Here is a 14,154-nt window from a genome sequence, read left to right as displayed (position 1 = left end):
CTTAAACACTAGGAGGGACTTGGAAAACTCTATCCCAGGCAAGTGATGAGAATATTTTCCAGAGCTCACAATTCATGTTTATTCTTAGTGTGTTATCTAGCTCCTTCACCTCCATCACATGGGCTCGCTAAATATGTCTTGATGATTTGATTTTAGGAAGAAGAAGAAAGGTAAAGGCCACTGGGAATTATTTCCCTTCATTTGCACTCATTGGCTCACCCCTGATTTGGGACTGGGTTAGGGAGACCCAGAGCTGGGTCTTGGCTTTACCACCCTCTCCAGCTGTGGTCTGGGGCAAGCTGCATTATCACCCTGAGATCCAGTGTCCTCACTGTAAAACAGGGGTTCTAATTCTTGTTTCACAGGGTTGCAGTGGGGGCAACATAAAAGAATATTTGAGACAGGGAAACTCTGAAAACTGCAAAGTAACATGCACACAGAATGCAGAATTATATCTCAAGATCTAGAGTTGCAACATTTGTCTCTTATAAGACCTGCTAGCATCAATTGTGTATTGTAGCAGGTTGCATTATGGTTCTCTGTTCTGCTTCCTTGTCGTGTGTCTTCCATGCCCTTTGTCATATGACTTTGCAGTTCTTCCTACTGGGGTGGGCTTATTTGTCCACCTATCAGTGTTGGCATTGATCATGTGACCTGCTCTAGCGAATGGAGTAGGGAAAGAATGACAGTGTACCAGCTCCAGGCTTAGGCCTTAAGAAAGATTGTGCTTTCCCACTTGCCTCCCTTGCACTTCTACCATCACGTTGGAACTTGTCCAGGTGACCACTGGTCCAAGGAAATGAGTGCATGTGAAACAGATCTAAACCCAAGCCCAGCTGGGCTCAGCCTAGATAAACTAACTGTACTTGCAAAGTGAGAATAAATGATTAATGTTTTAACTCATAAATGCGAGCTAAACTATGAGGACGCAAAGGCATAAGAATGATACAATGGACTTTGGGGACTTGGGGAAAAAGGGTGGGAGGACGGTGAGGGATAAAAGACTACACATTGGGTACAGTGTACACTGCTCTGGTGATGGATGCACCAAAATCTCGGAAATCACTGCTAAAGAACTTATCCATGTAACCAAACACCACCTGCTCCCCAAAAACCTATTGAAATTAAAAAAAATAAAAAGTTAATAATAAAAGAAATGATTAATCTTTTAAAACATTGAGTTTGGATGTGGTTTGTTACACAGCATTATTGTGGCATTAGCTGACAAATGTACATGCTTGTTAAATGTCACTTTATGCTTATTATCTTGTAAAATTTGTGGTAAATTTCATTATTGTTTCTATTCTAAAGATAAGGAAACTGAGCACAGTTTCAGAGATTTTCCCAAGATTATCCAGCAAGGAAATGGTGTAGCTAAGCCATAAAACATTGAACTGTGTGAAGACAGAGTCCACACATTTTTTTGTTTTGTTTTGTTTTTTGAGACAGAGTCTCGCTCTGTCACCCACGCTAGAGTGCAGTGGCGCAATCTCGGCTCACTGCAAGCTCCGCCTCCCGGGTTTATGCCATTCTCCTGTCTCAGCCTCCCAAGTAGCTGGGACTACAGGCGTCTGCCACAACGCTTGGCTAATTTTTTTGTATTTTTAGTAGAGGCAGGGTTTTACCGGAGTCCACACATTTTTATGATCCAGACTGTGCTGCTTCCTTACACCTGTGAAATAGAAGACCAAATTGTATCCAGATAATTCAGACTAAATAAGGGCCATATCATCAGTGTTCAAGATGTTTCAGAGAGATTGGATAATGGAGAGTTTACCATGGTGAAATTAAAAGCAAACATACAAACACAAAACAGCAACGCAGAGGCCTGGAAAGACCTGGGTTCTGATTCTGGTTTTGCTGCCAACTGTGTGTCCTTAGTTAAACGCTCTCCCTTCTCTGGGCATTTTTGATGATGTTGAACTGTGAATCATGTATAAAAGTTATTTACAAGATGTCTCCATTAAGCTCTAGATGTTTCTTTCACAGATTGTCTCATTTAATCCTTACAAAATCCTTCCAGGGCCCGCTAACAACCCAAAATGCAGAGATGTTAAGGTTAGATAGTTGGAATCCAAACCCAGACTGCCAGATTTATTTCAGAGCTCCAGGGTCCCTTCTAGCTCCCCGATTCTCTGGGTGAGTTTCATGTGGATAGAGGCCAAAAGATCTCTTTTTCTTGGCTGAGGTCAGACTTGGACTTTCCTCCTCCTGCTCCCAGGGCCCCATTGCAAAAGCTCTTTGATGAGGGTGAAGACAGGACCACTGCTCCCCTTCACTTTGCTCAGTCCCAGGCTGAGAAGAGATCAACAGGTTCTGAAAACCAGCCCTGGGATATAATGGTGCCCAAAGCAGGCCTCCTTTCCCCATCGGTGGGTCGCTGGGATTGTTAATAATAATAATAATAATTTTTTATTTTATTATTATTATTTTGAGATGGAGTCTCGCTCTGTCGCCAGGCTGGAGTGCAGTGGAGCAATCTCGGCTCACTGCAACCTCCGCCTTCCAGGTTCAAGCGATTCCCCTGCCTCAGCCTCCTGAGTAGCTGGGATTACAAGCGCCTGCCACCATGCCTGGCTAATTTTTTGTATTTTAATAGAGACGAGGTTTTACCATATTGGCCAGGCTGGTCTCAAACTCCTGACCTCAGGTGATCCGCCCACCTTGGCCTCCCAAAGTGCTGGGATTACAGGCTTGAGCCACCATGCCTGGCCTAATTATTTCCTTTATAAAAATAATTAGTCCCAATCAAGGCAGAAGCTCTTCAGAATTACAGCTCATTAGCTGTGCCATGCATCTTATGGTTCCATAAAAAGTCACACGGTGCTGATGAAAATTACAGGTCCCTAGAATCGGTATTAGAGACAAATCTAGCCAGGGTTCCCAACCGATTACCATCAGCCACATGGAGTTGGTTTCTGTAATCACAGATGGAGAAGCAGGGTGTGTCTGTGTGTGTGGGGTGGGGGGCAGGGGGGAAGGGGAATGTGGGGCGTAGGGGGCAGAGTTCCTAAGGAACTGGGAGTTCTTAAGTCTTGATTATAACACACTCTGCCCTTTCTCCTTATGGAAGGGAGGGGTTTTCATCAAAGATACAGTTAAAATTTAAGTCAGAAAGAACAAGGCATGTGGTGCTGGCTGTGGGGAAGGGGCGGGGGTGGGTCTTCCTCTTTGGAAAGTGTGGCAATGTGGAAAGATTTCTGAACAGGGATTCTGGAGTCTTGGGAAGTCTTGAGCCTGCAAGCAGATCTGAGTTCAAATCCCAGCTTTGCACTAACTGCATGTGACCTTGGGTGTGTCCACCTTTTGGATCTCAGTCCCCACATCCATATAGCTGAGCCCAGCGATGATACTAACAATGAGAGCTACCATGCATCTAACACCTACTATGGGTCAGACCCTGTTCTAAGTACTTGTATTAATTGATTCTCGTGAACAATCCAATGAGATAGGAATTAGCTTCATTCCCATTTCACAGTTGAAGAAACTGAGACACAGCAAGGTAATTAACTTGTTCAAGGTCTCTCAGCGGCAGAGCTGGAAACCAAACCCACGCATTCTGATGCATAGAGTTCACATTCATACCCACTATGCCCCCATTGCCCTTCTCAAATTTTAGCTGAGGAGAACCCCCCTCCAACTCTGCTGCGGGTCTCAGGTGCCTTCTTTTATTAATAGTAAAAATCATAATATATCAAGCACTTTGTATGTGCCAGGCTTTTTTTTTCTAGATATTTTCCATATATTTTTATCTCCCTGGTTCCTCCCAGCAGCCCTATGACCTAGGAATTGTCTCAATCCACATTTTGCAGAAAGTGAGGCTCAGGGGGGCTAAAGGACTTGGCCAAGTCTACACAGCTGGGTCTGTTTGGGTCTAAAGCTTGTGCCCATAACCACGGCATGGCACTGTACCAAGAACTTGCTGCAGGGGCTCTGGGAGGCAGGACATGTGGCTGAGGAAGCTCTGCCTCTGACTCCATTCTCCTCCCTGGAGTCCTGTCTCCCCATCCGTGAAAGGAAGAGGATTAGCTTTAATAAAAACTCTGGGCCTGTGCAGCTCTGAAATGCTACTGTCTGTACCTGCCCAAGCCCGCCCTCCTTATCTCCCAAGGTACCCACCAGGAGCTGCATCTAAGGGCAGGAGCTGCACCTAAGGGCCACCGCTGTCACCAGAAGGTTTGGGGAGGGACTGGCACCACTGACATAGAAAGTCTTCCTGGGTTGGAAAATAGCCTGGAGGGTGGCTGGGTCCTGGTGCTACCCTAGTGTTAGAAGTATAGGGAATAGGCCGGGCGCAGTGGCTCACACCTGTAATCCCAGCACTTCGGGAGGCCGAGGCGGGTGGATCACCTAAGGTCAGGAGTTCAAGACCAGCCTGACCAACATGGAGAAACCCCGTCGCTTCTAAAAAATAGAAAATTAGCTGGGTATGGTGGTGGGCAGCTGTAATCCAAGCTACTTGGGAGGTTGAGGCAGGAGAAGCACTTGAAAACCAGAAGGCAGAGGTTGTGGTGAGCTGAGATCGTGCCATTGCACTCCAGCCTGGGCAACAAGAGCGAAACTCCGTCTCAAAAAACAAAAAACAAAAGTCCAGGGATTGTCCAGCCAATGGGTCCTCAAGGGCATCAGGAGATGCCCAAGACTTGTGTGTGTGTGTGTGTATGTATGTGTGTATGCGTGTACATGTGCATGTGTATGTGTTTGTAACTCACTGTTCCCCTATGCCCTTTTCTTCTCTCCCCATGCCCTTTCTTTTTTCTTTGTCCTTTCTTTGTTTTTGTCTCTCATTGTCTCTCCACATCTATTGCTCTGTGCCCCGCTGACTTCCTTGGTCTCCCAGGACTTCCTAAACTTCTTTTTGTTGTATGTATGTATTTATTTATTTTTCAATTTCATTTTATTTTATTAAGTTCTGGGATACATGTGCAGGATGTGCAGGTTACATAGGTAAATGTGTGCCATGGTGGTTTGCTGCAAAGATCAACTCATCACCTAGGTATTAAGCCTCACATGCATTAGCTATTTATCCTGATGCTCTCCCTCCCCCACCCCAACAGGCCCCAGGTGTATGTTGTTCCCCTCCCTGCGTCCAGGTGTTCTAATTGTTCGGCTCCCACTTAGAAGTGAGAACATGAGGTGTTTAGTTTTCCGTTCTTGCGTGAGTTTGCTGAGGATAATGGATTCCAGCTCCATCCATGCCCCTGCAAAAGACATGATCTCATTCCTTTTTATGGCTGCATAGTGTTCTATGGTGTATATGTACCACATTTGCTTTATCCAGTCTATGATTGATGGGCATTTGGGTTCATTCCATGTCTTTGCTATTGTGAATAATGCTGCAATGAACAAACACATGCATGTATCTTTATAATAGAATGATTTACATTCCTTTGGATATATACCCAGTAATGAGATTGCTGGGTCAAATGGTATTTCTGTCTCTAGATCTTCGAGGAATCGCCACACTGTCTCCCACAATGGTGGAACTAATTTACACTCCCACCAACAGTGTAAAAGCGTTTCTATTTCTCCGCAGCCTTGCCAGCCTCTTTGCTGTATTTATACTTTCCCTCATCTCTCTTGATCTCTCCTGGCCCTTGCTTTCCCTTTCATGCCTCTCATAGTCACTCTATCACATGCCCCCATCTCTGGCTGTCTTTCTTGTTTCTCATCTTCTTTCTCTCCTCATTTCTTTCTCTTCTCTTCTCTGCCTCCATCTCCAATCTCCCCTCCACCACTCAGTTCCTTCCTCCCTCTTCCTGCCCTTCTTTCCTCTTCTCTTTTCTTTTCTCTTCCTTTCCCTCTCCTCTCCTCCCCTCATCTCTCCTCTTTTCACCTTCTCTTTCATCTTCCATTGTCTACCACCCCTTCTTCCTCTCAGATCTGCCTTTTGCTGCTGCTTGTGTAAGGCTGGCAGTGTCCTTGGTGGATGGTGGATCACACACATCAGAAGTCTGAATCAAATCAAACTGCAACTGAATTACACTAATAAACCAATTAAATACCATTCAAAAAGTAATTTCCATAGCATCTCTCCTATTTATTGCAAGTCTTGTTTCTTTGTCGCTGCCTCTCCGTTCCTTCCACATGTCTCCTCTTTCTCCTCTTTTTCTTTCTTGCCCACCCTTTGACCCCTTCTCCTTTCCTCTCCCACCAGGCCTGCTTACAGCTCTCTCTAGCCCACCCACCTCACTGTACAACCTGCTTCCTCAATCTGGGATTCAAACTGCATTATAGGGCAGTTAGTCAGATGAAAAGACCACTGACCTGGGAGTCAGGAGACTTGAGTTCTTGTTCTTAGCTCTGCCACTGACTGCGCGTTCTTGGGAAAGTCTTGGAGTCTTTCTGAGACTCTTGTCATCTGCCAAATGAAGGCATTGGACTGAGTGATTTCCAAGGTCATTCTTAGCTCGTGACATTGGTTCCATGACCACAAATGACATTAAAGTTTCCAAGAGATACAGGGTCCTGGAGAGATTTGTTACCACCCTCTCCCCACCACCTTAAAGCAAGGACCCTGGTAGGACCAAGCTATGCTGAGAAGATTGAGCTCAGATTGCAATTTGTAGACAGTAGGCATTCTCCTGCTTTCACTGAGAATGCTCATCACCCTCTGACCACTATCCAGAGCATCTAATCTCCTCTGTCCCACTGTTCCCTCTCTAAAAATAGGAGTCTCAACACTACCTGATCTCCAATCAAGAATCAAGTGGGGCACTGGTTGTTCTCCATTTGTACCCATTCCACAGCAGGTCTCTCTAAAAATACAAAGGCATTCTACAAAAGCTAAAGAAATCAGAGATCTTGGTCTGGAAACAGGCCTCACCTTATCATCTGACTCTGCTTTTCAACACAGAGTGCAACTTTGAAATGTCCATGGGATCCAGATTGTAGGGCTGTCATTTAAACCTGTAGGGTTCATCGTGTTATTCTTGAAATTGAAATGCCATTGATATTATGTAAGTTATGTAAAAAATAATTTATATGGGTAAGTTGTGAAAAGTACTTTCCTACTCACCATTTCACTGGATCTTCAGAATATCTCTGTAAGATTAATCAAGGCATATTATCCTCATTGGACAAATGAGGAAACTGAGGCATCCACAAGTTAAGCGGCCCAATCAAAATCATATTAATTTTAGAGGTGTGACTCCAACCTACCATCTAATTAGACTCACGTGGAACTGGATTTTAATCATAGCTCTGCACTTATTAGCTGGGTGTCTTAGGCAAATGGCTTGACCTCTCTGTGCCTCGATTTCCTCATTTGAAGGATGGGGTAATATAAGTACCTTTCACAGAATTATTAACGATCAAATAAACTTATATATGTAAGAAACTTAACATAATGCCTGGATATAAAGAGTAGTCAATAGTCAACCACCAGGCATGGTGACTCATGCCTGTAATCCTAGCACTTTGGGAGGCTGAGGCGAGGGGATCACTTGAGGTCAGGAGTTCAAGACCAGCCTGGTCAACATGGTGAAACCCCGCCTTTATTTAAAAAAAAAAAAAAAAAAAAATTAGCTGAGCATTGTGGCACTTGCCTGTAATCCCAGCTTCTCAGGAGGCTGAGGCAGTAGAATTGCTTGAACCCGGGGGGGAAGAAGTTGCAGTGAGCTGAGATCATGCCATGCACTCCAGCCTGGGCAACAGAGTGAGTGAGACTCCATCACCCCAAAATAAAAATAAAAATAAAGGGTAGCTCATTTGATCCAACAATCCCACAACTGGGTATCTACCCTGCGGAAAAGAAGTCATTATTTGAAAAAGATACTTGCACACGCATGTTTATAGCAGCACAATTCACAATTGCAAAATCATGGAACCAACCCAAATGCCCATCAATCAAGTCAACGAATGGATAAAGAAACTGTGGTATATATATACGATGGAATACTACTCAGCCATAAAAAGGAATGAATTAACAGCATTTGCAATGACCTGGATGAGACTGGAGACTATTATTCTAAGTGAAGTAACTCAGGAATGGAAAATCAAACATCATATGTTCTCACTGATATGTGGGAACTAAGCTATGAGGAAGCAAAGGCATAAGAATGATACAATGGACTTTGGGGACTTGGGGGGAAGAGTAGAAGGGAGACGAGGGATAACAGACAACAAATATGGTGCAGTGTATACTGCTCAGGTAATGGGTGCACCAGGATCTCACAAATCCCCACTAAAGAACTTACTCATGTAACCAAATACCACCTGAACCCCAATAAATTATGGAAAAATAAATAAAATAAAATAAAATAAAATAAAATAACGTAACATAAAAGGTAGCTGCTATTATTATTGTTGTTCTTATTGTTGTTAATGTTGGGACAGGTGCCTTTTTTTCTCCTTTCTCATATACATGTCTTGTCCCTTAGGGGAGGTGACTTCTATCCACTCTTTCTCCATATTGGGAAAATTGCATATAACTAACATTTCTGATCTTCTGCCCTCCCCATATTCACTCCCCTCTATGTGAAAGTTGGCATCCAAATGGTCAGAGAATGGAAATAATTGGGACAGGCTTTATTGGTGTGTGGGGCAATGCGTGTGCTTCACCTGCTGTTTCCTGCCCTGGTGTATGGGTGGCTGAGAAAAGCTCTCTCTCTCTCCAGCCACATCTGCAAATGTGGGTCTCAGTTTCAGGATTTAGCCCAGGTATCAAAGGCAAATATCCTCATTCAGCCTCAGAACCAGGTCACATTTTCTACTGCAGCCTTCTCAAGTTCAGCGCTGCATATTTATGATAGCACTTTGTGTTTTTTGTTTGGTTATTAATCTGCCGTGTGGTTTATATACCACCTCAGCAAGGTGCCCAACAATCTTAGTTTATCTAAGACTGAGGGGCATCCTGAGATGTGGAACTTTCAGTGCCAAAACTGGGGAAGTCCTACACCAACAGGGATCAGGTGGTCACCCTGCATATTTGTTCAAACTTTGAAGTGATGAGTGATTTACTAAACTCCTTAAACAAACAAATAATAATAGTATAGAAATAGTAATACTAGTGGAAAAATGTGAAAATAATAGGACATTTGAAATACCCAGGAATAAAATAGAGAAGAAAACAGTTGATGTCACCCATAATTCCGTCACTCAGGGACCACCCCAGCCAGGCCCTCCAGGAGAAACCCTTGTGTGTACTCAAGAGCACGCCATTTACACAGGCTATCACATACATGGTGCTTTCTTGGTGTGCTGCACAGTGTGTCCACCCTGACTGCAACATCACTGAGCTTGGCTTGTGATCTTTTCCTCTATGAAAGCAGGGGTAAGCCCTATGGCAGGATATGGAGTGTTGGTGCCCCAGTTTGGTGATGAGAGCTGATTTGATCCAACTCTTAGCATGTTCCTAAGAGCTGAGATGATGCTTGTTGTGTTTCAACCCAATCCCATCCCAGATTTTCTTTATTTCTTCAGCTCCCTGTTCAGTACCCTTGCATTTTGAGCGTTGAAATGTGGAGCTGAAGTAGACAAGATCTGCTCTTGGTAGGTGGTGTTCCACCTCAAGGGATCAGCTGGACCTCTTCAGGCCAGTTCAGCTCCTCAGTTGCACCCCTCTGGCTCCCATAATAACAGTACGTTTTTTGGAGGATGAGGGACAGTGAGGGAGGATCATAACGGCTTTCTACAAATAGCTGATAATACATCAGATCTCACTGGGCAGCAGGAATACCACCAGCAAATTCCTGAGGACAGAACCCCCTTGTAGCATCCCATGAAGACATGAAAATGGAGAGGAAACATGACAAAACGTGGAGCATGAATCCAGAACACTTGATACTGTCTGATAAGAAGGAGACAAAACAGCACACAGAAATGATAAAGCAAACTTTGCTGAGTTGAGAACAACTGTCTGCAAGTCAAACAGACGTAGCAAGTTCCAGGAACAAATAATGAGAAAAGACAAACACCTAAAAATCTTGGTAAAAGTTTTTAATTTCAAGGATAAAGAATCAAGTGTATTAGCAAAGCACAGGAGGATTACTTATCTGTTCTGCCACTGGACTGTCAACACAAAGAAGGCAGAGGCAGTGCCTACTTGATCTTTGCTGTGTCCCCAGCACCTAGCAAAGTGCATGGCCCATAGTAGTTGCTCAATAAGTGTTTGTTGAATGACTAAATAAATAGATATAATAGCATTATTAATCCCTACCCAAGTTAGTCATTCCTATAGTATTTCAGCCACTGTCATACTTCATTGACCTGCTGGCTCAGCAGAGAATATTACTATCCTCATTTTACAGTTGAGGAAACTGAAATTCAGCAAGGTGATGTTATTATTCAAATTTACGTATTCAGCAATCAATGGAATTAGAATGAGAACCCAGATATCTCAAGTCCTAGATCTGGGCTCTGGCCTTGACTGCTTAGAAGCAGCTCAAATACATTTCCATGCCTTCCTTCCCCTTCTCTTTGGTGAATGTTCAGCTTCAGTTCCACCACATGCCCAGCAACACATATATATAAGCCAGCTGTCCCCATGGTGATCACAGCATGGGAGGCCTAATAGACACCCACAGGGTACACATATAAATAAATCAGCCATTTTGACCCACAAAGAAATTCCATGTGATAACTTGGCCCTTGGCAATGAAATCTTGATTCACCCAGATCTATTTTCCTTGGTGGATAATTTTTCATCCAGACTATAATGTGATGGGGAGGCTTACAGGCATCCATAAAAAATTCAACAGAAATCCAATCCTCATTCTGAAGGGCACCCTGTCTCTCCGCCTGCCTCCCAGTCTCCCCAGCAGCTCCACCTACAAGACCCCGCAATCTGTTTGCATTCTGGACTGGAAAATCCATTTTCTGATGACGATCCTTAACTCCTGGGGCATTTTCCCCCTCACATGGTATGGTATTTTGCAGTCTGGGTGTCATTTATTCTGGTAGATCTCTCTCTCTTTCTCCCATGGACTCCCTATCCCCCAAACCCCCATCACCATCTGAGCAAAACAGACCAAACCAAGCCCCACCCACCCAAGAACTGGGGGGAACCCACGCCCAGGAAAAATGGTGGAGCTATTTATTGTTTTCACCAGCAGGGGGCGTGGACCTCTCTTGGTCTGGTGTTTGATATCGCTTCTTGTTTCCACCACAATCCATTTCTAAGACCTTTCGGGAATGGGACAGAAATTTCTTTGTGTGTCCTCTTTCCCCAGAAGGGTGAGTGGCTGCAACGAAGAGAGTGGACAAGGAGCCCTCCCGGAAGAGCACCCTTAACATCATCATATCCCTGAAGCACGAGTTGGGGTGGTGGGACTGCCCTAGAAACCCTGCACATAGCTGGCTTGAGCAGTGGGTACTTTCATAAGGCACCTATGGGCATCACAGAACACTTGGCCGTACCGTTTTCCTTTCTGTCCAGGGTCTTCTTTCTTTCCTTGTCTTTTCTGCACTCACTGCATCTTTTCCCCTTTCCTTCTCCCTTAAACCTGGACCATTATTCCCTGGGACATTATTTGAAATCTAACTGGCAAGCAAGAACTCTTCAGGGATGTCATCTATCTTCCTCCACTGGCGGTCCTCAAACTGCCACTGAGATGATGAGCGAAATAAACACATTGAGGGAAACCTGTCTTATTCCTTTATTCAACCTCAAGACACTCTGTTTCTGCTGGAAGCTGAGGAAGGGAAACTCTCACAGCCAAAGAAAGACACATTGGAAAATAGCAGCAGGATATGGGGTTGTCAGAGTGAGTGTGGAAGGAGGCCCAAGCTCAGCTGCAAGCCACCGTATGCTCAGAACGATGGGCCTGGAAGCAAATGGAAGAGACCCTGGCTGAGCCTTACAAACACCTGCCTGGAAGCCAGGGTGGGCTATCAAAGACATTGAGATCAAATTTTGGAATCCACCGGTATTGTCTTTGGAAAGCAAAGCGGAGACAACGGCCACACCAAGTGGAGACTGTGGCACTGGTTCACAGAGTACTTGAAGTGTGAAGACGTGGGACACTGCTGAGATTTTGCTGACTGAAGTCTGATACCACTTCTAGCTTCCCTACAAACAAGAAAAAGAAATTTTTCCATGCAGGCAAAACTCCTTGTCAAAGATATCGTTGGCTCCGTCTCTCTCTCTTATCTCTCCAAGCACCTGACTCTTTGAAAAGGAAAAGGAAAATGACAATAAGAATTTTCCCTTTTCCCTTCATGTGGCCTGAAATATCCAATCAGAGATCGACTAAGCCCCTCTTAGAACATATGTAGGCCTCCAATTTATTAGAATCAAGGACTTCACTCTGTAAGTCAGGGGCCAGCAGATAAAGACATTTAGCCATATGAAAAGACTCAAAGTACAGAAGAAGGGGATAAAGAAGGATATTCAACAATATAGAGTTACTACAAGCAGAAAGGTTTAGAAATGTTCCTGATAAGATGGAAACAGGGCATCACATCTCTGTAACCAGAGGGGATAATCAGAGAGGGGCACCTATGAAATCTGGAAAATGCCAAGGAAATGAAAAACAACTTGACTCAATTAAAAATAAAATTGCCATTGAAGCATTAAACAGTAGATTGAAAATGATAAAGGATCAATTTTTAAAAAATAAAGATAAGGTTAAGAAAACTTAGAAACATGGAAATGAAAAAGGAAAAATAAAAGATACAGAGCATGGATTCACAACACCCAAAATTGTAGAATGGGAAGGAGAGGCAACAGTACCAAGAAGTAGTGAAGAAAACTTTGCTTGGCTGAATAATTACTTCTATCTGCAAACTAAATGCACCTACTAAGTTCAAGGAAAAAATGGTGAGAAGCAATAAACACTTAAACACATTGGTCAAACTTTTTCAGTTTCAATAACAAAGAAGCAATTCTACCAGCAAAGCAGGGGAGAATTACTACTGCTAAGAAACAGCAAGCTAGGCAGGCCCCAAATTTCTTCTCTACAATACAAACAGTGCAGTTTTCAGGGGAAAAAAATTGTGACCCAAGAATTATACAGTTAATGAAGGTAATATTCCAATTGAAGAGGAGAAAAGCCACATTTTTTTAAATGCAAGGATTAATTTTTTAATTTATACACTCTGAAAAAAAGTATTCAAGAATATACTGTGGCCAAGTAAGAAATTAGTCAAAATAAAGGATTATATAGTTCACACAGTGAGAGACAGGGAATGAAGTAAAATTTAAAGAAGCCTGGAAATTTTGCCTCATAAAGCAAGATGTTATATTGGTTATGACTGTAATTGTAAAGGGGCTAAATTTCAGTGCTAACCACCCAAATTCTCAGTTGTGAGTAAAAAATAAAAATCCAAGTCTATTATATGATTTTTATAAGGGATGCACCTTAAAAATGACAAAAAAAATTATTAGGAATAAAAGTATGGCTAAAGATTCCTCAGACACACCAAAAGAACCAGGGACGAAAGTGTCCACAAACAAATAATTCAAGGCAAGAGAAAACAATATTCAGAGAGGGTGTTTTGCAGGGGCAGCAGATTTAAGCCATAAGGAAGATGCAATACTGTAGACATTTCTGTGTTGAATGGCACAGCTTCAAAAGGTATAAAGGAAAAACTACGAAAAATAAAAATACAAGGAGAAACAGCCAAATCATAATTTTATTAGACTACTTTAACATTCTTCTTTAAACCAAGTAGGTAAAATTAGTGAGTTTGAGTAATATGCATGCATTAGGTTTTAGATTGCTGAAGAATGAGCATGATTCTTGAACACTAAACAAACAAATCCCCAAACTTAGAAATTCTGCAACTGTGATAGCGACTGCGATGCCCCACCAAGATTCATTTTCAACAAGGAAGAGTGAATCCTCCCAGCCACTGAGGGTCCTTCCAGCAGACAGCACTCAGCTGTCGGCCCTCTCCAGAGTCTGTTCTCACTGAAGAGCCCAAAGCCATGTTCCCTTCCTGGGGCAGCCTGTTTTCAATGATTGGTGTGGGGAATAAAGCCCTGTCCTCTTGTTCTCAGCTCCAGACAACTTGAAAAGATCCTTCAGAGCTCTCTGTGGGGTGGGCTGAAGCCTCCACTGAGACCTCCTTGCAGCTCAACTTCTCCCTCTGCCCAGTCCTACTCTCTTTCCTTTCTTTCCACAAGTGTCGCTTGACCCCAAGGCCCCTTGCTCCTAAGTCCCCTGAATGCTAATTTCCGTCTCAGACCCTACTGTCCAGACAACCCAACCT

The 14,154-nt window shown here is 43.5% G+C and overlaps 1 protein-coding gene across 2 annotated transcripts in view; it reads right to left on the bottom strand.

The window, feature by feature from the left end:
* Positions 1 to 14,154, bottom strand: part of SRRM4 (serine/arginine repetitive matrix 4) — a 182,258-nt gene that overhangs the window by 115,005 nt on the left and 53,099 nt on the right. The window contains exon 1 of one of the 2 annotated variants that reach the window (XM_055235619.2): positions 6,268 to 7,023. The exons of the other annotated variant lie outside the window; for it this stretch is intronic. Coding sequence (XP_055091594.2) covers positions 6,268 to 6,443 — 176 coding nt within the window. The 5' untranslated portion in view covers positions 6,444 to 7,023. Of the gene's footprint in view, positions 1 to 6,267; positions 7,024 to 14,154 lie in introns of those variants that run through there. 2 annotated transcript variants of the gene reach the window in all.

This window comes from Symphalangus syndactylus, chromosome 13, assembly GCF_028878055.3.
Source record: "Symphalangus syndactylus isolate Jambi chromosome 13, NHGRI_mSymSyn1-v2.1_pri, whole genome shotgun sequence".
NCBI classification, from domain to species: domain Eukaryota; kingdom Metazoa; phylum Chordata; class Mammalia; order Primates; family Hylobatidae; genus Symphalangus; species Symphalangus syndactylus.
The sequence above is the reverse complement of the archived record's forward strand: the minus strand, read 5'-3'. Positions and strand labels throughout refer to the sequence as shown.